The 22,065-nt window shown below is 47.0% G+C and overlaps 6 protein-coding genes across 6 annotated transcripts, besides 15 other annotated features; 4 read left to right on the plus strand and 2 right to left on the minus strand.

Annotated features, from left to right (window-relative positions):
* Positions 1-154: part of a microsatellite that runs on past the window's edge.
* Positions 155-173: 19 nt separating this feature from the next.
* Positions 174-314: a microsatellite.
* Positions 315-680: 366 nt separating this feature from the next.
* On the minus strand, positions 681-2,166 carry PVX_083365 (hypothetical protein, conserved; the record flags this gene model as incomplete). Its single annotated transcript, XM_001614222.1, has 5 exons — positions 1,978-2,166; positions 1,370-1,841; positions 1,099-1,174; positions 896-993; positions 681-715 (listed from the first exon to the last, which is right to left on the minus strand). Exons 1-5 carry the CDS (start codon positions 2,032-2,034, stop codon positions 681-683), a joined length of 738 nt encoding a protein of 245 aa, XP_001614272.1. The 5' UTR covers positions 2,035-2,166.
* Positions 2,167-2,528: 362 nt separating this feature from the next.
* PVX_083360 (sexual stage-specific protein kinase, putative) lies at positions 2,529-8,206 on the minus strand (the record flags this gene model as incomplete). Its single annotated transcript, XM_001614221.1, has 3 exons — positions 2,529-4,016; positions 4,140-7,683; positions 7,819-8,206. The coding sequence occupies 3 exons, from the start codon at positions 8,204-8,206 to the stop codon at positions 2,996-2,998; spliced, it is 4,953 nt and encodes a 1,650-aa protein (XP_001614271.1). The 3' UTR covers positions 2,529-2,995.
* Positions 4,453-4,527: a microsatellite.
* Positions 4,699-4,719: a microsatellite.
* A 1,032-nt stretch (positions 8,207-9,238) lies between the features above and the next one.
* Positions 9,239-9,281: a microsatellite.
* Positions 9,282-10,408: 1,127 nt separating this feature from the next.
* Positions 10,409-10,439: a repeat region.
* Positions 10,440-12,111: 1,672 nt separating this feature from the next.
* Positions 12,112-14,475, plus strand: PVX_083355 (glutamate--tRNA ligase, putative; the record flags this gene model as incomplete). The annotated part of the gene is made up of 1 exon (XM_001614220.1): positions 12,112-14,475. One exon carries the CDS (start codon positions 12,112-12,114, stop codon positions 14,473-14,475), a length of 2,364 nt encoding a protein of 787 aa, XP_001614270.1.
* Positions 12,117-12,189: a microsatellite.
* Positions 12,993-13,036: a microsatellite.
* Positions 13,203-13,233: a microsatellite.
* Positions 13,305-13,326: a microsatellite.
* Positions 13,377-13,397: a microsatellite.
* Positions 14,294-14,317: a microsatellite.
* A 1,522-nt stretch (positions 14,476-15,997) lies between the features above and the next one.
* On the plus strand, positions 15,998-17,010 carry PVX_083350 (nucleoside diphospahte hydrolase, putative; the record flags this gene model as incomplete). Its single annotated transcript, XM_001614219.1, has 3 exons — positions 15,998-16,450; positions 16,551-16,671; positions 16,934-17,010. 3 exons carry the CDS (start codon positions 15,998-16,000, stop codon positions 17,008-17,010), a joined length of 651 nt encoding a protein of 216 aa, XP_001614269.1.
* A 92-nt stretch (positions 17,011-17,102) lies between these two features.
* Positions 17,103-17,123: a microsatellite.
* Positions 17,124-17,266: 143 nt separating this feature from the next.
* On the plus strand, positions 17,267-20,588 carry PVX_083345 (hypothetical protein, conserved). The gene is made up of 10 exons (XM_001614218.1): positions 17,267-17,598; positions 17,783-17,953; positions 18,113-18,250; positions 18,426-18,604; positions 18,711-18,842; positions 19,067-19,159; positions 19,331-19,573; positions 19,673-19,816; positions 20,002-20,093; positions 20,227-20,588. Exons 1-10 carry the CDS (start codon positions 17,451-17,453, stop codon positions 20,429-20,431), a joined length of 1,545 nt encoding a protein of 514 aa, XP_001614268.1. The 5' UTR covers positions 17,267-17,450; the 3' UTR covers positions 20,432-20,588.
* Positions 17,345-17,372: a microsatellite.
* Positions 20,457-20,485: a microsatellite.
* Positions 20,589-20,798: 210 nt separating the features above from the next.
* On the plus strand, positions 20,799-21,662 carry PVX_083340 (hypothetical protein, conserved; the record flags this gene model as incomplete). The annotated part of the gene is made up of 1 exon (XM_001614217.1): positions 20,799-21,662. The coding sequence occupies exon 1, from the start codon at positions 21,303-21,305 to the stop codon at positions 21,660-21,662; it is 360 nt and encodes a 119-aa protein (XP_001614267.1). The 5' UTR covers positions 20,799-21,302.
* Positions 21,663-22,065: the final 403 nt, after the last annotated feature.

The raw sequence follows: 22,065 nt of genomic DNA on the forward strand, positions 1-22,065 counted from the left end.
GCAAACCTGTTGTTACGCCGCCCCTCCCCTCCGTTACGTTGCCAGTCATCTCGAATGCGCCGCCTAACTAGCTGCGCCACCGTTTTGTATTTCCCTCCACTCATTTGTGCGCCTCCCCCCCCCTTCCACCTCTTCTCTTCAGCGCCATAATAACTGGAATAAATCAGCACATCCAGGAGAACCTGTAGGATGTGTGAAGTGCACCCCCGGACACTCGCGCAGGCGCATCTGCAGGTTAATGCGCATCATGCAAAGTGCTTCTGCAAAGTGCTTTTTTTTTTTTTGTCAAATGTTGTAGGGGGGTGGCCCTCTCTGGTCAGGTCTGCTACACCGCTTAGCCGCGGTCCCAATTTGTACCCCCCACGTTCGCTTTTCACTAAAAAAAAAAACTCTACACACTGCGCCCTGCACGTGTGCATCGGGACTGTCCTCCACTTGTTAATTTTTTTTCACGCTAACTTAGCAGCGGGAAGAGCGCACCAAAAGGAAAACACCACGGAAAGGAAAAATTGCAAAAAGGTAGCGGCGTAGGTAGTTATAAATACATATGCATACACATACGATACGGCAGAACGAGACGCACTGGGGGAAAAAAAAATAAAAAAAATATTTTATGCCCTTACGTGTCCGATGCAGCAACGGGGAAGCGGCTCGCCAACTCTTAACCACCGTAAGACGCATCACATGATCGCTCTTTTTCTTTTCTCTTCCGGCGCTGCGCAGGGTTAGCAAAAAAAAAAAAAAAGAAACATGGAAACGTATACCGTATGGGGAACATTTTCCAAATTAGCACCCCACACGAGGGGGGAGAAGCGACCAATGCGATGGGGCCACATTCACAGTGCAACACAAATACCTTTTTGCGGATGTAAAAAAAAAAAAAAGTGAAAAATACCTGAGGGGTTTCCAGCTTTGTAAAAGGATTGCATCAGGGAAATGCTCCTCTCGGTGCAGCCCCCCGTTTTGATATAATTCACATTGATGTCCTGGTACCTGCAAAGGGGAGCGGCATAAAGGGGGTGTTCACAGTTGGGCACACAGCATTGATGATCTGCAGCTGGCATCATTGCTTCCACTTTTTTCCCCTTTTTTTGTTACGTTTTGTGCAAGGACAGGACCGACCCGCATCCTCCGAAGCGCTCGTTCAGGCAGCAGAAGTAAATGTCCTTTATGCCTGGCGTGTTCGCACATGAGGAAGGGAAAAGAAAAGGTGATGATAACCCAGGTGGGGAAAAGCAGAGGGGTGGCAGCGCTACGGTGCACACAAAAGTGATGCGGCAAAAGTGACACGGTAAAAGTGACGCGGCAAAAGTGTCGCGGCAAAACGCCGCTCAACAGCGCGGCGGCCCGCACCGCTCAACCGCATTACCCATAAGCTTCAACGCATAAACACACATGATGCAGGGCTCACACGTGACAACGATGCAGCAGTTTCGGAGACTTTCCAGCTTTTGCTTTATTTCCTTTTTTCTCTCTTCACTTAACTGGTCAGCACTGGTTCCCGTGGGTCGTTCCCCTACCACCATGTCGCCTTCTACCCCAGAAGAAGGGGTAGCCAATTTGTCCTTTTTGCACATATCCATCTGGGAAAAATACCCGGCGAGAGATCTCTCCACTCCATTTTCGCAATTGTTAAAGCATTTGATTAGGTTCCTATTTTTCACCCCCTCGTAATCCTCTCCATAGAGATACTTATCTATCGCTATGAGCTCACAGTGCCTGCTTCCATTCTTCGATTCGTTCGTGTGGTTATACGAGCTGCTCAAGATTTCCCTTTGTTCGTTTATCAGCAGGCAGAATATGGGCATTTCCTTCAGTTCCGCCTGCAGGCTCTTTTCCGCCTGGGGCAGCGGCGCAAAGGGGGAAGAAGCGTCTACATGTCTGCGTGCGAGCAGTGTGGACGCAGTGTGGACGCATTGTGGAAGCATTTTAAACGTGCGTGCCATCGCGCGTGGGACGCTCTCTCCTTTGGCTCACCTCCCCCAACGCGATGTTTAAAAAGCGAATGGCATCCTCTTCGTTAAGCAGAACCATCTCGTTCCACGTGCAGAGCTGGGATGGCGCCCACCAGGTTAGCCGCACATCAAAATTGCCGCCAATCAAGTTAGCCGCTTTCCCCCTCTGAGGCGTCACCGGGGAGGTAAACCTACCCGAGCGCTTATAGTTAAAAATAAAAAAAAAAAAAAAGATCACATCAGGCGAAGCATACTCCGCTCAATATATCGATTCTCATCTGCAATTTGTGCTTACTCATTGAAGTACATTTTAATGGCGATGCGCGAGAAGGTGGCCATCTTGCCATTTGGCAGATGCACTGCGCATGCCCCACCCAGTGGGGAAACGGCTCCCCTTTTTACACCAGAAGGGGTGCACCGAATTGGGAGAAAAACAAAAGCAGTAAACGTCGCAGTTTTTGTGGCATATGCCCATGGGGCAGACCGGTCGGGCCATCAGCACGCTCGCCGCTGAGGTTCTCATATCATTGCACATTCATGGAGCACACCGACTGGCAGCTGCTCACGTGGTGAAAAAAAAACGCAAGTGCTAATTTAGTGGGAACAAATGAAGTTTAAACAAATAATAACGCTGCTAAAACGCGCCTAAAACGCCGCTAAAACGCTGCTAATAACGCGGCTTGTTTTTCTATTTTTTCCTTTCCTACCCTTTGGGCCCAAAAAATAGCCTTCCACTTTTTAGGAACAAACAAAATGTACGCCCCTGCACTGCCAGCTCGGGGAGTGGGGCACTGTGCAAATGGACATAAAAGTGGGAAGCACAACGAATGGGGGGCACGGATGGGAGGGAAGGGAAAGGGAAGAGAGCGCCGGCGCGCCTGTGGGGGCACGCGCGCTGGCTGTTTTAATTCGTAAGTGGGGGGAAGCGGTACAAAGTAGGGGGACACGGTACACAGCGTTGCCAAGTTATCACTCTACCACGCTACCGCTACTTCGCTGCTACTCTGCCGCTACTTCGCCGCTCCTCGACGCTCCCCCGCCTACCCGTCGAAGAAGGAGAGGATGTCCACGTGCAGCTTCTTGTCGGCCTCCAGGCGAATGCGCTCCAGCCGCTTGGCTATGACGTCGAAGAGGGGCCGCCGGGTAAAGTCGTACTCCAGCATGCTCCTCAGCAGCTCGGACAGCTCCGAGGGCAGGTCCTTGGGAATGGGAAGGACCAACTCCCCAGCTGAAATTTTGCAGAAGCTCTCTGAAGCAGACATCCCATCGTATGCAATCTTTCTCGTCAAGGCCTCCCATAAGCTAACTCCAAAAGACCACACATCCGATTCTTTAAAAAATCCTTCCCCTTTTAAAACCTCCGGGGCTGCATAAAATATGTTCCCATACATGGCATACGCAGTGGGGCTATCATTTAAAGAAAAATGAGTTGATAACCCAAAGTCAGAAATCACGGCATCCTGGTTAGCATCTAACAAAATATTTGAAAGTTTCAAATCCCTGTGGAAAAAATGATTTGAATGTACGTTGTGCATTCCTTCTGCCACTTGTTGAAATATCTTTACTATTTTGGGTCTCGACAGATAACGCATATATGCGCTGTTCTTCTTCTTCTCGTCCATATAGATGTACTTTTCTAGGCTCCCCCCGGCACAGTACTGTAAGATGAGGGATTCTTCCCCCTCTCGTAGGCTACACACTCCCAGCAACTTGATCACGTGACTGCACCCCTGTAGAGAATACAAAATTTTCGCTTCGTAATTTCGGTACTTCACTGGGGTGGGGAAATATCTGAAAATTTCCAAGTTGGCCATTTTTTTTATTTTCTTATTTCTTTGAAGTGTGTAGGAGGTGCTGCTAACGTTTGGGGTTTCTCCCCCGTCCAGTTTCTCCTGAGGAGCGGGGGTAACCGGGGAGTGCTCCCCATGTAATTCCCCCGTGTGTAGCTTCTCCACATGTAACTCCCCCGTGTGTAACTTCTCCCCGTGTAACTCCCCCGTGTGTAACTTCTCCCCGTGTAACTCCCCCGTGTGTAACTTCTCCCCGTGTGACCCCCCTCCACTGTCACACCGCGCCCGCTGCGCAGACGGCGTACCCCCCAGGTGGCCACCACCGCGACGACTTGCGGCCTCCCCCGCGGTTAGCGGTAACAGTGCCCGCTCGCCAAAGTGCTGCTCACCGAACATGCTTAAGCTGGGGGTTATTTTCGGGAAAATATACGTGTGACTGGACCTCGGGGTGGATATGTAACTCTCGCAGTAGCTCTCTTCACTCATGTCCTTCGGATTATACAAAAACAATTTACATGCCACGTACTTTCCTCTATACTTAGCCCTGAACACCTGCGCGTAGCTCCCCCCACCAACTTTATTAAGTATCATAATCTCGCTATTGCAAATCGTCTCTATTTCATTAAAGGAAAATTTCCTACTCGTATTAAAATTTAAAGACAACGGATCAGCACTATCCATAGAATTAACTAAAAATCTAAAAACAGATAAGACGAATTTACGCACATAAGAATTATTTATGTTTAATCTTTTCAATTCCTTGTCTGTGAGCTTGAGGATGTGGTACCCCCTTATCTTGTGGATCTTAAATAAGTAGGCTTCCTTCTTCAAGCCTATCATTTTTAGAAAATTGTATAGCATATTCACGGACCACTTGTTATAATCCGATGCTCTCAACTTCACATCTTCATTAATTAAATCAAATTTGTCATCGTTCGACGTTAGGTAATCGTCTATGAAGAGGAAACAGTTCTTCTGTCTATCGTCGTGCGTTTCGGGGAAGGTCGCTCCGCGTAAACGTCTTCTTATGTACGCCTTATCGGGGTGGCCAAAATGGAGCTCCTCCTTTTTTGGATCCTCTTCCTTCTGCTCAGTGTTACATTTGGGGGGGTTCACCCCTCTGATGGAATCCGGTATGACCTCTCTCCACTGGTCGCTTCCCCCCCCGATGGAATCCGGTATGACCTCTCTCCACTGGTCGCTTCCCCCCCCGATGGAATCCGGTATGACCTCTCTCCACTGATCGCTGCCCTCCCCGGTGGAACCCCGCATGGCCTCTCTCCACTGGTCGCTCCCCCCCCCGTCGAACTCCTCCTGGCTCTCCATGAACTCCTCAAAGGTCCTAATTTCGTTGTTCTTTATCACAAAATTGTCGTTATTGATGTTATCGCACAGTAGGTTTCTGTACTCGTCGGTGATGATGATGTTCAGCTTGTTCTGGCCCTCCCCCTCCGCCTCTACCTCTACCTCCGCTTCTGCATCTACCTCCGCTTCTGCATCTACCTCCGCTTCTGCATCTACCTCCGCTTCTGCATCTACCTCCGCTTCTGCATCTACCTCCGCTTCTGCATCTACCTCCACTTCTGCCTCTTCCTCGTCCGACGACTCCGTCTTGAAGTGCGCGCGGCGCTCTGCCTCCTCCCCCCTCACAGCCACGTCCGCTCTGTCCACATCCTTGTACGTCTCCCCGTCCGTATCCTTATGCGTGTCATCCCTGTAAACGCCCACACTGCCTTCACTCGCAGTGCCACCCGCTTCATTCGTAAAAGCGGCTCGACTCTTCGTGCGCCTCTTCCCTCCCTTGAAGAATTCCCCCACGTCCTCCTCCTGGTCATCCACACTGAGCACTCCCGAATCTGCCGCGTACCCCCCCTTCTCGTCATCGTTAGATAAGTGAGTCCCCTCATCATCTGCTTTGCTCGAATGTACTTCCTCAACATGATTGTTGTTCTGTAGGTGCAAAATTGTGAGTCCATCTCCATTCATGTTAACTCTGCCCAATTGCTTCCCGCGCTCCGAGAACACCGTGACGGGCTGAGCGCAGCTCCGCGTAGTGGCGCCCTCCACTGAGGCGGTTCCCTCTTCGTTCTCTCCATTGAAACTATTCTCTCCATTGAGGCTATTCTCCCCATTTGGGATGCTCTCCCCATTTGGGATGCTCTCCCCATTTGGGCTGCTCCCCCCATGTGGGTCGTCTCCGGACGAGGCCGACTCCTCGTCCGTGTCGAACGACGTCACGATGATGCTCATCGGGCTGGAGCAATGCGTGGTGGTTTTCTGCTCCCTCCTCTTCCTGGAGGAGGCCGATTTGTCGTTCTTCAAAAAGGCGTTCCTATTCAGAATAATATTATTCTTTATCAAGTGCATCATGGGTGGCTTCAGATAGTTGATCGAGCGCGCAGGTGTCGTCTTATGTTTGCTGTTTCTTCTAATGTAGCTAGACACGACGGTAAGATTTTTGGCCTTCCCTGCTTGTTCCCTTTTTTTGGGGGAGCCCTCATTATCCTTTATACTGTTCAGCAGATTATTCATGAGAACATTTTCTTTGTACAATCTGTTGCTATTCGGGGTGGTAAAAACCCCAGGGGTCCTCCTGAAATCGGAGCAGTGTGCGTAGTTACTTATCGTTGGGAATTTCTGCGGACAGAACAGATTCACTTCTGACTTGGTCATGTAACTTTTATTTTCGCAGAGTGCCCCTTCTACATTTCCTTCACAAGTTAATTCCCCCTCCTTCCCTTTAATGTCTACCTCCACGCTGTCATTATCCTCCAATTTTTGAGCACCATTTTGGCTAGCTGCCATTTCGTCACTCTTCACAGATTCTAGATTCTCACATCTATTTTGTATAATGAAATTATCGCTGTCGCTCATGATGACGACTGACTTGATACTGAGGGGACTCCTAAACCCTATCTCTGTAGAGTACTCATTGTACTTAATAAAATACCCAATGGCATTGTTCATTTTGTATTCCCCTTCAAATATAACTCGGTCATTATAAATTAGCATGCCCCATCCATTTCGGACGTTATTTAGGGTTTCCCCAATGTAGTGGTACTTCCTTCCCTTTTCCCTCTCTGATGTGTTTGCAGAAATGCTGGAAACGGAAGAATACGAATCGAACATTTTGCTTCGTTCCCCCGACCAGTTTGAAGTTCCCTTATTTCTGCTTCCTTCATATGTGTTGCAGCTATCATAGTAGCACACCTCATTCGACCAACTGGAGACCTTTTCTTCCATTTCGCTTTTCTTGCTGCAGCTCTGTTCGTCACACCGCTTACTGTTGTTGCTGTCCGTGGAGAACTCAGATTTGTAATGAGATGTGTTCTGCTTGTTTTCTCTTCTGCCGCTGTGTGCGGACGACCCCTTTGCAGACGAACCCCTGGGGCTAGCCTCTCCCGTGATGGACTCCCCCGCGAGACCGCCTTCCCTCCGAGAAAAGGACGAATTAAACCTATTTATCTTCTTATCATCACAATATTCCTTGCTCTTTATAGAATCGTCATACGCATAATACATGTTCGAAATTCTATTCCCCGTGTAGGTATGATACAAAAACTCTGGGTTTTCGTTTTCGATCAGTTCGATGTCTATCCCCCCCGTGTCATGCACCACTAGGCTCTTCACGTTCTTCTTCAGGAAGACATCCGAAATGACGTCGCTGTTCACGAGTTTGGCGCTGTTGGCCGTTTTATGCCCGCCGATGGCCGCTTTCTGCCCACTGTTGACCATTTTTTGCACTCTTCGGTTCTGCTCCATGCGCTTGGCACCTTCCCTGGGCGCACCCCCAAAGCGATAGTCACCACTTCGATGGTCACCACTTCCATGCTCGCCACTGCTCCCTTCGGCGCTACTCACCTCTCCGGATTCTCCTTCCGTTTGCAAGTCCTCCTCGTCGTCCTCCTCCGAGCTAGCCGCGCCCCTCTTGCTCCCATCTGTGTGCCTTCTGCGCCCCCCCCCAGCGGGCTCCCCTGATCTACCCCCAAGAGTATTCTGAACCATAGGACTCTCCTCCAAGTCGCTCGCCCCATACGCGAGGTTGTTTCTACTCCGTCCGCCAACACATCGACTGTCCCTTTTGGCCAAATGGGGAAGTTTAACATTCCGCGAGTGGTTCGAATGTCGGGAAGAAGTCTTCTTCTTTTTTTCCTTCGCGTCTTCCTCCCTCTGCTTATCCTCCTCACTGTACATCACATTCTTCGATAAGCTTTTAAATATACTATTAAAAAAAGACGAGTAAAATTGGGAACCTCCTCTCTCACAAATATTTTTTGGAGGCTCAGTCTTAAACCTCCTATTATTCCTTGCGTACCTCTCACGATACAGCTGCTCATATTTATTTTCATTAAAATTGTCATTCACGTTTAGTCTCTCATCTAGGTTCCGTATGTTATCATAAAATAATTTGTCGGAGTTACAGAACAGTTTTCTCGACACCCCCGGGTAGAGCTCATTCATTGCTTCCACACAGGGGGGGGGGGGGGGAGAGAGGGTGCGGTTAAGCGGCTTCCTACGCGTTGCTGCGTAGAGTTAAGTGCTACTTCGTATTACTGTGTGTTGCTGCGTACAATTATGTGCTACTGCTTATGACTGCTCGTTGCTGCTCATTACTGTGTGCGCCCCTTCGTCGCCTCCCTTACGTGGACGCCTGCCCCTCTACAGATGCGCGCCGCACTCCGCTCGCAAGGAAGATTTTGCCAGGTCCTTTCCGCCAACAAGATGCAAAAAAAAAAAAAAAAAAATTTCCTTCAATGTTCACAAACGAGTGGGTACTACATATGCACACACTTCGTTTTATCCCCCCCTGCCCATGCTGACATTTAAAACAAACGAACGGTGTGTAATAAATTAACGAGGTGAAGCAAAAACACGTGTATGTTTGTGCGATGCCTGTTGCGCATCACCGGTTACATAACAAAAAGATGGCATGCACAATGAAAAAAAAAAAAAAAAAGTATCGAAATACTTGATCAAATAGAAAAGGATAGTCGTTCAATTTTCCTTGTCCCGAAATTGTAAAAACTGCTTCTCAAAAAACGCGGAAAAATGTTGGAAATTTTTTGTAACAAAAAAAAAAATGGAAAAAAAAAAAAATTACACCGCACTGTCATCACTTGGAAAAATGCGCTTTCGCTCATCAAATTTTTTTTTTTTTGCATTCCCCAAAATGTGTTTAAATCGTCTAGTTATTCCTTCGCGTATCTATTGGGAATTTCTCCCCCCATTTATTTTTTCATTTTGTGCCTTTCACTTTTCCCTTTTTTTCCGATTTGTCCACCCGCGTCCTCCCCTCCGCGCTCCTGTAATTTTTTGCAAACTTGAAAAAGAGCGAAATAATTTTCTTCCCATATATTATTGCGAAAGGTACGTGCAAATGGGAAGTAACCAGACATGGGGGAAGGGGGGATCATTTTATCTGCGCTGAAAAGGGAACCCTCGTTTATCCCTTTGTTTGTTTTTTTCTTAATAACCCCTGCGGAGTGAACCACACCATCTCGTATTATAAATGGCCATGCGCCCAACGGAGAGGGTAACTTTGTGAATGCATTCCTCGCGCGTCCGCCTGTACATGCGTCTGAATGGATATATGTACGTACGTGTGTATGTGCGTGTGTATGTACGTTTGAATGGATATATGTATTCACGTGTGCACAAACGCTTGTGTATGTGTGCACTTTGCGCTCGCATCCCCCTTTTCCCTTTCTAATTTCCTCTCCGCGGGGTGTCCCACTGCACACACGCTACAACTGACGCGTAGACTTAAATTCTTGGGGGGCAATTCACTCCATATAGGCATATTTACATGCCCCAAATATATGCCCATACCGCATGCACACATATACAGTTGGGGGGGGGCCTTCTCATTTATGAGTCCGGAAAGGGGGAAGGAGTCATTCAGCCCCTTCCCATTCTGACACAAGGCGACAAATCATTGTCCCCCCCACAAGGAGGTAACCCTATTTCGTTACTCTTCTTAGAAGGTAAAGTTCAATGTGCCATCTTAGGCAACCATCAAGTGTGCACCTCTTTCTCTCCTCCCACAAGATGTAAACTCCTTTTGCCTGCTGTGCAGCTTTCTTTATAAATGGTGGGTCAAAGTTTTTTTTTTTTTTTAAAAGGGTAATGCAAAATGGGTTGGGTTCATTTTATTTTCTTTGGAGCTTCGACAGAGGAGCATAGATACATCCCTGCGCAGGCGTGAGTGGCCTTACATAGCTGAACGTATATGTATCTATGCTTTCGTGGAAAGGCCCCACACTTTGTTGCAATGATGCAATGATACAAAATTGGAAAAAAAAAAAAAAAAAAACTGAAGGGAAGAAGGCCAAATTAGGCTTACACTGCTCATGTGGGAATGTGCAGCTTTTCACCTGAACAGCGAATTTTTTTTTTTTTGAATAAATGGGCAAAGAGAAAGGAAAATGAATAGCTGCTCAGCAAGAGGGCAATTACGCGGGAAAAAAAAAAGCAAGTTAATACAGGTTAATTTATTTAATCCTTTTTTTAGAAAACGCTGCTTTGCTCCTTTTTTTTTTCCTATCCCTAACAATATACACTTCATTTAGGTGTAAAGGAAAACAGGCTGTGCAGTGCACCCCCTCCCCAGAAGAGAAAAAAAAAAAAAAAACACCTCCCACATTTTACACTTGTGTGATTCGTTACCCTTACAAATTAGCGCAAACGTTTCTACCCGTTCTTTTGTGCGTATCTCCCGTTATGTAACAACACATACGTTTGTTCATGCTGCGACATTTTGTGGGGAAAAAAACAAAAAAAAATGAAAGGAACACAGTTCGGCAAATGGCAAAAAGAGTTACCACTTTTTTTTTTTTTTTTTTTTGTGTATTTAGGCACAAACACAGCGGTGTTAGGCACTGGCTAGAAAAATGGCCATCTGTGCTTTGACAATATATAGGTAGTAGGCGGCCCCGCCTCTTTCTTCTGTGCAATAAACCGACCATTCCCTTTTTAGAAGCGTGCAATATGCTGGTATGCGCATATCTGCATTATTTTTACGTACCTGTTCCAGTGCGTGTATACAATGCTACTACATCCGACTTTGGAAAAAAAAAAAAGAAATCAGGAGACTTTCGTTTAAGCGCTTCTTTCGCAGTAGCAACATGTCAGAAGACTACAAATACAAGTGCGTTTCTTAACTCGTGAGGGAATATTTTTTTTTTTTTTAACTGACAAATATTGCTACAAGTCAATTGCCCCGTGCTATCACCACGCGTATAGTAGTATAAACCGAATGGGATGCCAAAATAAAACAAACGTAATTTTTTTTATGCCACTGTCATTCAATATGCACGCATATGTACACGTATATATTTATTTGTGCGTGTTGGGACGACTCGTTTCATACACGTTTTTTTTTTTATTTTCATACTCACATGCACGTTGTGAAGATTTTTAATGAAGTCGTAAAAAAGGAAAAATGAACTGCCAAGTGAACTACCAAACGAACTGCCAAGTGAACTACCAAACGAACTGCCAAACAACGCGCGAAATTTGCAATGTAAACAGTGCGAACAGGAAAAAAAAAAAAAAAAAAAAATCGGCCACCACGAAATAGCAAAAGCAACCATCGCCGCCGCAACTATTTTTTTTTATTTTACATGATAAATACACGAGATGTTTTAAAATGAAGTGTTCATAGCATGACGAAAAATTCGCAAACGTTCGCATGAGCAGTCGTTTTGTTTTTTTATTTTTCCCGCGCACCCCCCGAAAAGATAAGAAACAAAAAACTGCAGGAGAGCGAAGTCCGGAGGAAATGGTAGTATGGCAGGAAGTGGCACCCCGCTAGGATTACAGCGCCGTTGCAAATCATCGCGCCTTTGCAAACCACCGCGGCACCGCGCAACTTCAAAATTGCCTCTTCGAACGTGACGAGGTTCCCCAACCCAGCGGCGCCGAAGTGGAAACGATCCACAAGCGAAAACGCGCCAAGAAAGTAGCACGCGGGGATTCCCAGCAACTTGCACGCGTATCTACATCGCGCAAACACGTGCCCCTACGTTGTGCACACCGCTACATTCGTGCAAATTTGCCCCCCGCAAAGGGTAAAGAATAAAGAATAAAGAAGTACGCCCAAAAGTCGGTCCAAAAGTCGGCCCCCAAATCGACCCCCAACTCGATGACCGCCTAGGGAACCACTTCCGGCCCACCTTTTCTGTCAAAGCAAAGGAGAGCGCAACTCCGCCGTCGACACAGCAGCGCTACGCCCGCCCGCAGAGCGCGATAAATGCGTCGCTTCGCGGTCGCTCCCGTCGCGGCAATCGGCACCACCGCTCCCACCACCGCTAACCCCACGCCTACGCAACGGGGAGGCCGCCCTGCATGCACCAGCCAACGAAGAGATGGTAGAGAGCGACGGAATCAACATCTACTACGGAAAGAAGTACCCCTTCGTATGTAGAACAATACTGAACGCGCACAAGAGCCTCCGCCAAAAGGAGAACCCAGCGGGGGGTGACCACTCGGCGGAGGAGAAGGTAAAATTTGTGAAGGACGAAAATGTGGAAGAATTAAAGGTAGAATTTGTGAGCAAGGAAGAAGCGCAAGGAGAGAAATGCATAAACACGACGGACAAAATATTCGCAAAGAGTCTAGACCAGATACTGCAAACGAAGCTGTACCACTCGTTCCGAGAGAACAACAAAAAAGAGGATAAACAGACGGACGTCTACGTGCAAGCGCAGTACGACGAGTGGGTGGACTACTTCAGGAGCAAGCAGCTGCAAAAGGAAGTACTAATCATTTGTGACCACCTAAATAGGCATCTCCATTTGAACACATTCATATGCGGGGACTATTTAACCCTGTCAGATCTGTACGTGTACTACGAAATGCATAGGTACTTTAACGTGGCCAACTGCTATAACGTCAAGTATTCGAAGCAATTCAGGAACGTCAACAGGTGGTTCAAATTGATTAACTGCCTAGTGAATTACTCAGATGCAGAGCTATCGACGATGCTGAAGAAGGAAGTCGAAACGAACCAAGTGGATATTACAAAAGATGCAAACACCATGCAATTGTTAAAGCAAAAAATCGTGTCCACCTCCTACGTTGGAAAATTGGAGAATGCAGAAAAGGGAAAGGTAGTCACGAGGTTTCCCCCAGAACCGTCCGGCTACCTACACATCGGCCACGCGAAAGCAGCCTTCCTAAATAGTTATTATGCAAATATGTACGAAGGGAAAATGCTCCTACGATTTGATGACACGAATCCAACCTTGGAAGACATCAAATATGAGACATCCATCATGGACGATCTAGAAAACTTGGGATTAAAATATGAAAAAATTAGCTACTCCTCGGATTACTTTGCAACTCTGGAAGAGTACTGCATTAGGTTAATAAAAATGGAGAAGGCCTACGCGGATGACACCAATGTAGAAGAAATGAGGAACCAGAGAGGGGAGGGAATCGAATCGGTGAATAGACAAAACTCGGTGGAGCAGAATCTGCAACTGTTTGAAGAAATGCGAAAGGGAACTGAAATTGGGCAGAAAAACTGCATTCGAGCAAAAATAGACATGCAGAGTAAGAACAAGTGCATGAGAGATCCCGTCCTGTACAGGTGCATAGTAGATACGCCTCACCACAGGCACGGGTTCAAATTTAAGTGCTACCCGACTTACGATTTTGCATGCCCAATAATAGATTCCATCGAAGGAGTAACCCACGCGTTGAGGACCAACGAATACAGTGACAGGATTGAGCAGTACAACTGGTTCATCACAACCTTTCAGTTGAGGAAAGTCTACATCTACGAATTCAGCCGAATTTCTTTTGTCAAAACGGTTATGTCCAAGAGGAAGCTAAAATGGTTTGTTGAAAATAAGCTGGTGGACGGATGGCTAGATCCACGTATGCCCACCATCAAGGGTATCCTCAGAAGGGGGTTAACAAAAGAAGCCCTATTCCAATTCATCTTAGAACAAGGACCCTCCAAATCGGGGAACCTCATGCAGTGGGATAAACTGTGGTCCATCAACAAACAAATAATCGACCCTATCATCCCCAGGTTCGCAGCAGTAGATAAAAAAAAAGGAGTCATTCTTAAACTGACCGATTTGACTGAAGACGTTGTCGAAAAAACGAGAGACCTACACATGAAAAATAAGTCCCTTGGCACTTGTTCTATGTTTTATACTAACCGCTTCTTTATCGAATTGGAAGATGCCCAAACGTTGGCAGAGCAGGAGGAAATTACCCTAATCAAGCTCGGAAATGTGATTATCACCAGTATTGTGAAAGGGGACGACGATGGAGTAAACCCCCCAACCGTTAAGGAACTCATCGGAACGTCCAATTTCGATGGAGACTTCAAAACGACAAAAAAAAAAATACACTGGCTGCCCTACATACCCGAAAAATTAATCACCTGCACGCTGTACGAATATGACCACCTAATTACCGTCGACAAATTTGAAAATGACAATAAGGACGATTGGACCAAATTTATCAACCCCAGTAGCAAGTACGAGACGGTGGTGTATTCCGAACCGGCTATTAGCTCCCTTAAGGTTTGTGACAAATTTCAGTTCGAAAGAAGGGGCTACTTCATTGTTGATAAGGTCGTGAGCAACCACCTGCATTTGATTAAAATCCCCGACGGGAAGTCCAAGAACATGTCCATCATCAGCTCCAAGGTCAACCCCAAAAATTTGGCCGGCACCAAGAACAAGGCCCCCGACGCCTCGGAGAAGCGGTGAAGCGGTGAAGCGGTAAAGCGGTGAAGCGGTAAAGCGGTGAAGCGGTGAAGCGGTGAAGCGGTGAAGCGGTGAAGCGGTGAAGCGGTGAAGCGGTAAAGCGGTAAAGCGGCAATGTGGCAAAGCGGCAATGTGGCAAAGCGGTGAAGCGGTAAAGCGGTGAAGCGGTAAAGCGGCAATGTGGCAAAGCGGTGAAGCGGTAAAGCGGTGAAGCGGTAAAGCGGTGAAGCGGTAAAGCGGCAAAGCAGCAACGCGGCAACGAGGCGGTTGAAACCTGGCACCGCAGGGCCGACGCGGAAGGCGCGAATAGGGCGGGGCCTCCCTATCAGGCCACGCCAAGCCAACCGCCCGCGCGCCAGCAGTTCTTTCCATTTACGTTTATTTTCATTTGAGGCAAAGCTTCGCCCCACGTATGGCTTTGTTTTTTGCCCACCTTTATTTCGCGCTGCATCGGTGCGTCGGTGCGTCGGTGCGTCGGTGCGTCGCTGTTTCGCTGCTTCGTTGATTTATTTTTTCATCTTTTCATCTTTTCATCTTTTCATCTTTTCATCTTTTCATCTTTTCATTTTTTCTTTTTTTCTTTCTTTTTCTTTTTTTCTTTCTTTTTCTTTTTTTCTTTTTCCACTTCTCACTTCTGCACTTCTCCATTTCCTCACCTTTTCGCGCCGACGGCGAACTTCCAAACATAGGCCCCGACCGCGTGTAGCTTAACTGTACAAATTTGGCCCCCCATTTTACCGCGAAAGTGGCCCGCAGAAGCGGTCGCGTAAATCTGACTGCGCGAGGGAGACCACGACAATGAGGCCACATTAGGCCACCACGCGAATATCGCCCCGTGGTTTGGCCCACCATTCCGTGCACACCCGCGGCCCCGCCGTGGTGACAACTTTCACCCGACGAAAGGGGATAGCACCTCCTTCTTCACTTTTTGCCACGATAACGCTGCACGTGACATCGAAAAAGAATTTCTCAAAAATGTATCGCCAATAAGTGAATCGTTTGGATGAAAACATCGAAAGGAATATTTTTTTCTTCCTCCTTATTTATCCTATTTTTTTGCTCCTCCTTATTTATCCTATTTTTTTGCTCCTTATTTATCCCATTTTGAAAAATTCCAACCAGATCGTCACCCCCCGCAGAAGTCATATAAGCCAATACGCATAGCATAAATCTCATTTATGTAACCCTATTTTATGTACCCTCCCCAGGCGTTCTACCAACTTAAGGTGTATTTCATTTGTTGTAAAAAATTGCAAAGGCCCATTTGGTGAGGAAGTACTCGCCCAGTTGTTCCTGGAAGGACGCCTCAGATTGGAAGCTCCCCCCCCCGTGCATTCGTATAAACTTCTCCTACGTAGTTGCATCCCCCCCCTGCGAAGCTCCACCCCCTCCAATTATGCACATCCTTGCGTACGCCCTCCCCCTTGCCCTCCTCTTCCTGTGTACTCTTTCGCGGCTGTACACCACCCCTTGCTGCTGCAACAAAGGGAAGAAGGCCCCCACCAGCAACTTCACCACGTCCACCATGGCAGCAGAAATAAACGCCACCATGAAGGACATCATCAACTCCGATTTTGAGGACAATAAGGACGAGCGGGTGATCATTGTAGATGAAAATAATGAGTTCCAAGAATTGAAGGCGAGAAAAATTATGCGGATGGAGAATCTGTGGCACAGATCTACCTCCATTTTTGTTTTCACCAAAATTGGTGAGGAGTATTTTATTTATGTACACAAACGATCCAAGGTAAAGGACTACTGCCCATCGTACTACTCCATCGGTTTCGGGGGAGTCGTTTCGGAAAATGAAGATATGCTTGGCAATGCTGTGAAGGAGCTGGAGGAAGAGAGCGGGATAAAGAAGTCCCCCGAACAGCTCTTCGATTTGGGGGTTGTCAAGTGCGACACGGAGTGCTCCAGGTCCTTCGTGGGTTCCTACGTAAGTCTCACTTTGGGAAAGCCCATGCCATTTGATGGGGTGCGGCCTCTTCGCATTTTCGCTTGCTCAAGCGGCAATTTCACTCTGTTGCTAATTCCTCATGCCGCTTTTTTCCGCGCCGTCACCCCCTCTCCTACAGGTTGTCTTCATCGACCCCGACTTCCAGACCATCCCCCAGCTGAATGAAGTCGAATTTATCACCCGCATTCCGCTGAGCGAATTTGACGAGTTCTTACAAAAGGAGAAATTCACAGTTATAAGTAAGAACAGAAAAGCGCAACTTCCGCATTTTGTGTGAATGACTATGTTGTCACGACGTTTACGTTTAAGGGGAATGAACGTTGGCGGCGCTTCACTCGTGGAAGGTTACCCCCATGTGAATGTTCCAATGGGGCAGTCGGACAGGGAAACGACATACAGATAGCCATTTTTTTTTTATGTGTGTGCATACATACAGGCACGTACCCATATGTGTACTCCTGGGCACATTTGACTTTGTGAAAATTGTTCCCCACTTTGCAGGCAAAACGGTGTATAACCACTTTAAAGACAAAATGACTAAATCAGCCTTGGACGAGATATACAAGAAGATCAACTGAGGAGTTGTTCTCTCAACAGAAAAAAATTAAAAAAAAAAAAAAAAATATGCGACAAGTGTTAGCTCGCATGTAGATACTTTTTTTTTTTTTTACACATGTGTACACATTAATTTTTGCATCCGCCTGAGCGACGCTGCGTCAATGAAGAAGCCTTTTCGGTCCACTCGCGGGGCCTGATTTATGCCCTGCGTTCTTCCCTTGATGGACGCGAAGCAGCTACATTTTTCGCTTCACCCGCAATTATCATTTTTTTTTTCGCTGCGTCACTGCGTGATGAGCAACTGGAATAACTTCTGCTGAGCAGCCAAACGAACTTCTCCCCCTGAGCAGCCAAACGAACTTCTCCCCCTGAGCAGCCAAACAAACTTCTCCCGCTGAGCAACTAAACAAACTTCTCCCCCCGAACAACCGAAATAATCTCTCCCCCTGAACGCCCCCCAATGAAACTTCTCTACATATGCGACACCCGCTTTTGCACGTTCAACTCGAGGGAGAAAAAATACTTATTCAAATATTGGGCCTACTCCTTGCAGGATTTGCTCAATAACAGCAGCCAGAGGGGCATTCAACTCTGGCTCGTGTGCATAAGTAGGGGAACACCGGCATTTGTCATAGCGGCGATTGGGGGTCAACGCCAAGCGGACACGTTTCAACAAAAATTGTGAAGCGAAACGAGGCAAAGGAGTGACTTTCACTGCAAGCCAAATTGTAAAAACTTCTACGATTCAACTTTTCAGTTTTTTTTTTCTTTTTTTTCCCCACCATTTTGCAGACCTGATTGACTACATCGACGTGCTAACCTTCGCTGACCCATTCGACTACGAACATGTGAAAAGGGCACTGGAAAATATATCTCCTCATTTTGATTTAAGTGAGAATAAGTCCAGACACGGCAGCGATATGGCAGTGGACCCCCTGATAGCCTTTCTGAAGAACAGCGAAAGTAGGCGTCCACGTGGAGGCATCATTTACCTCGAATGCATGTTCGCCAAGTGTACTTTGTAAAAATGGCACCTACCAGACCAGTGCGCTTGCCTACTCCGTTAATTACACCGCCAACTACACCTACACTCGCGCGTTCTTCGGCCCCTACCAACGGCAGACAGGGCAACCATCAAGGAGTGCGACACAGTCGCCATTTTATCCTGCAATCTTCACCTGTGGGAGGATAAAATTCCAGAACTGAAACTTCTCGCGGATGCATTCCACACCAGCGTGTGTAAATTTTACCTCTTCAATGGTTATATAGCTGTGCACGCAGGGAGGGAGCGGGGGAACTTCCTCCCTGGGAAGAATGAGGGGGCAACCGAGCAAGGTGGCCGTTCAGCACTCCACCCCCAATGGGTACACACACATAGAAGTGTACATATCGCCCTACACATCTCTGCATTTTTCATCCCCCTCCCTTATGTTAGTATACAAAAACGCAGCAGACGGAAAGAACAAACTCCCTCAGCTGAGCCGTGCCTTGGGGGAGTACCCAAACTTCTTCATCAAAAATTTCCAGTTGAATAAAATAAATATTTTGCAAACGTCGAAGGAGATACTATCCATCACGTTTGTCGTTTCGCTCACCCTGAGCTTGCAAAACGAGGTAGGAGGGATGGAAATGTGGAGAAGCTCCAACGAAAAGCAAACTCTCCAGCGAAGAAGCGGCGGCCGTAATTTTTCACCACCGTTAAACTCACCAACATTCGCAGCTCGTACTGAAGTGTGAGGGAAAACCCCTGGTGGCAGAAGTGGGGCACTCTGCCTTCTTCGGCTTGAGCAAGTTCCCCGTTGTGTTTGACATACGGGCAAAGGCGCTAAAGGAGGGCATCTCACAGCACTTGGTTAAACCTACGCGCATGACTCAGCGAGTTAAAGCGTTAGTTGGGTCTACAGGCCAATGAACTACTATATGCTAATGTGCCGTTTAAAATACACTCAAGGGGGGGGACCACCCAGAAGATCCCACATGGATGTGCTTGCCTGTGTGAACCTGTCTAATGAGCGGCACCCCTCCCTAGCCGGGTCCCCACTTTCAAGCGGCTTCACCTTTTATCCTTCCCCTCAGATATATGGGATACCCATATTTTTAAGCGACACTCCTGGGGGTGAGAAAAATTTAGTTTCGCTGGAACGCCTATCGAGGGAGCTCCACGAAAATGTAAGAAATGGAAGTAGATGGAAAAAGGGGAAAAAAAAATGACGAAAGAGATCACCAGCGGTATGGGGAAATTCTAACTGCGATGGTGATGTTACCCTTCTCCTCCCCAAATTGTGTACATCCCCCCCTCCCGTGCGATGCAAAACTGCAGGAACAAGTTATCATCCTGAGGTCGAACATAAACCCTACGGATTTGAAAACGCAGTAAAGGGAGTCGAGCTGTGCGCGCAGGCGGGCCATGTGAAATGGATAGCCATGCGTTTTAAGAGGCTACACAAGTGGTATTACTATTTCGCTTTGCTGTTATTTATTTATTTTTTTTTTTTTCCCCCGGGAAGCGAAAACGAGGTTCGCTTCTTATGGGTGGGGACTCCAATGACAAAGGCAGAGGCGTCCGTGGCCCTATGTTTACACGTAAGACCTACCGTCAGCTATTTCATTACTCGTGCAACCTGTGTGTCTGGCGCATTCGTCACATTTAAACGAATACCTCACCACATTAACCCAACGAAGGGACTAGCCACCCAAGAAACGTATTCCCTGTCGATCGAAGAATTTTACAAAGAACACGTTGAAGAAAAAAATGAGCACCTCTCGGACGAAAAGATAAAGGAAATGTTTAACTTTTTAATTTTGGTGGACGAGTTTAACCCCTTGGTAGGTCAAAAGGGTGGCGATTCGCACGACTGGGTTGTTCGCTATGAGTTTGTTGTTGTTTTTTTTTCGCTTTTTTTTGGTGTTTTTTTTTTTTTTTTGATTCTTTCCATTTTCGCTTATGCAACTACCCGTAAAAACATACTACGGCACACCATTTCGAACCTTCGGGCGCACTCCCCTCGCAGGACTACAGCAACGAGCGGTTTCAGTATTCCTTCAAGAGCGTTCGCGATTCGTTGATGCCCCTCCCCCCCAGGGATGCGCTTTCAAAGAAGAGGTACCTTTGATGGAGGACCTCATCGGCGTCTACATAATTTGCTTCCCGCTTACGCCCACATGTGGGTATAATTGCATAGGCATTCCCGCATGGCCATACCTGTGCACATCTTTTTTCTCCCCTCTTCCCCCAGGGATCGAAAGAAAAAAACGACGCTCTTAAAATGTGCTGCCCTTGATGATACCCCTACGGGTGCAGAGAACGCCATGCCGCTTGGCGGCCGTGGTAATATGGTCACTCGAAAGAATAACGAGTCGACCAAAGGCAGGGAAATCCTGGACCCTCGGTCGCTTCTCCTAGCCAACATGAATAAGGCTTTCCAAAAGAACATCATATAGGGAGTACCTACATGTGCGCCTCGTCAGAGAGAAGTACCTTTTTTTTGAACCCCAATTGTAATTGCATCGAACTTCTTACCTTTTTTTTTTTGGCCTCAACAAACTTGGCAATCCTTTTCAGTCACCCCAACCTTTGCAGTGATGTAAAAGCTGCCAGCCCAACGAATAACCCCCCACGAAGGTGTCATCCGCGTTATTTTTATACGTGGTGATAAAAACGGGGGAAGAAAGATGCTGGCATATTTTTGGCAAACTGCCAAATGAGGGAACGGCCTCGAAACGACAGCGAGCGGTGCGCCTTTTTTTTTTTTCTCCTCCCAAGGTGGAACGTCAAGTTTGCCACACTGAGCTGCAACGCTCTGCGAATGGGGAGGTTAAAAAAAAAAAAAAAAAAAATGTTATCCAGGCTAACCAACCCAGAGGAGTGAAAAATGCGGGAGTATCTTTGAAGAGAGACGAACGAGTTTAATCATCCCAACGCAGCAGTTGGAAAAGCAAAAAAATAAATGGTTAAGTGGGAGAGGAGTACAATTCGTCACCCGCGCACGTGGAGGAGAAAAAATTGCCATCCAATTGCCGTCAAATTACCGCCAAACCGCCGCGCACAGAATAGTATGCGCCTCGGCCTGCGCCACTCCGATCTTGCAGCCTACTTGTCGAGCAGGTAAGAAAAACGAAATGCTGCCACGCAATTGCGAGCGCCGCGTGTACAATCTGTGAATAGGAACGGACACGCCGCACGAGCGAAGTGAAGAGACGAAGAAGCGAAGAGGTGAAGAAGCAAAGACGCGAAGTGAACAATCGCTGTCGTGCACAGTTTGCCACCCCCCCAGACAGAGCCGCAGCCTCCACGACGCGCACGTGCCAAATCATGGAAGACAAAAAAACGGACCCGTCAAATAGAACGAAGGAAAATGTGAAATTCTCAAAATTTGTAACCTCGCTGAGTTTTATGAAAAAAAATACAAATGATAAGGAAGAGGGAATAAAAAAAAAAGTTAAGTACGCCAATGATGAGCATGTGTGGATACTGAAGGAGTATGAAGAGGAAGGAAATGCCTTTTTGAAGAAGCAGGCGGCGCAAAAAAATAAAAATAATGTTGCCCTGAATTGCCTGGGGAGGAGGTCCTACAAGAATTACAACAGCTACGTAAATCTGTACAATATGGAAATTAAAAAATTTATCAATTCCGTTCGGAAGAACAAGCCAGTGGGTTCCTTGCGCGAGTGAAAAGGTGTGTGGCCACGTGGGGGACCCCTAACATTTGGCTGCCCATATATATACGCATATATATACGCATATATATACACACATATATACACATATTTTTTTTTTGTTATAACATTTGTGTTTCCCCCTTCGTTTACGCCCCCCTTTTCGGATGTCGTGTGGCTCACAAAAAGGAGAAGTGGCACCAGCTGGATGGAAGCGGCTTTTTGACACCCCATTTGGCAAGCGTTTGTTAGGCTTGCCTTTCATTTGGTCTTTTTTTTTATTTTCACCTTCGTTGCTGCGTTTCTCGTGTCAGTCATTTTCAGTAAATTCGCGCAAATTCGCGGCGAAACTGAGAAAGCAAAATATATCCGCATATAAAAACGCACCTTGCACAGTGATGGAAAAAACACACGATGGT

The sequence above is a fragment of the Plasmodium vivax genome, chromosome 12, assembly GCF_000002415.2.
Source record: "Plasmodium vivax chromosome 12, whole genome shotgun sequence".
NCBI classification, from domain to species: Eukaryota; Apicomplexa; class Aconoidasida; order Haemosporida; family Plasmodiidae; genus Plasmodium; species Plasmodium vivax.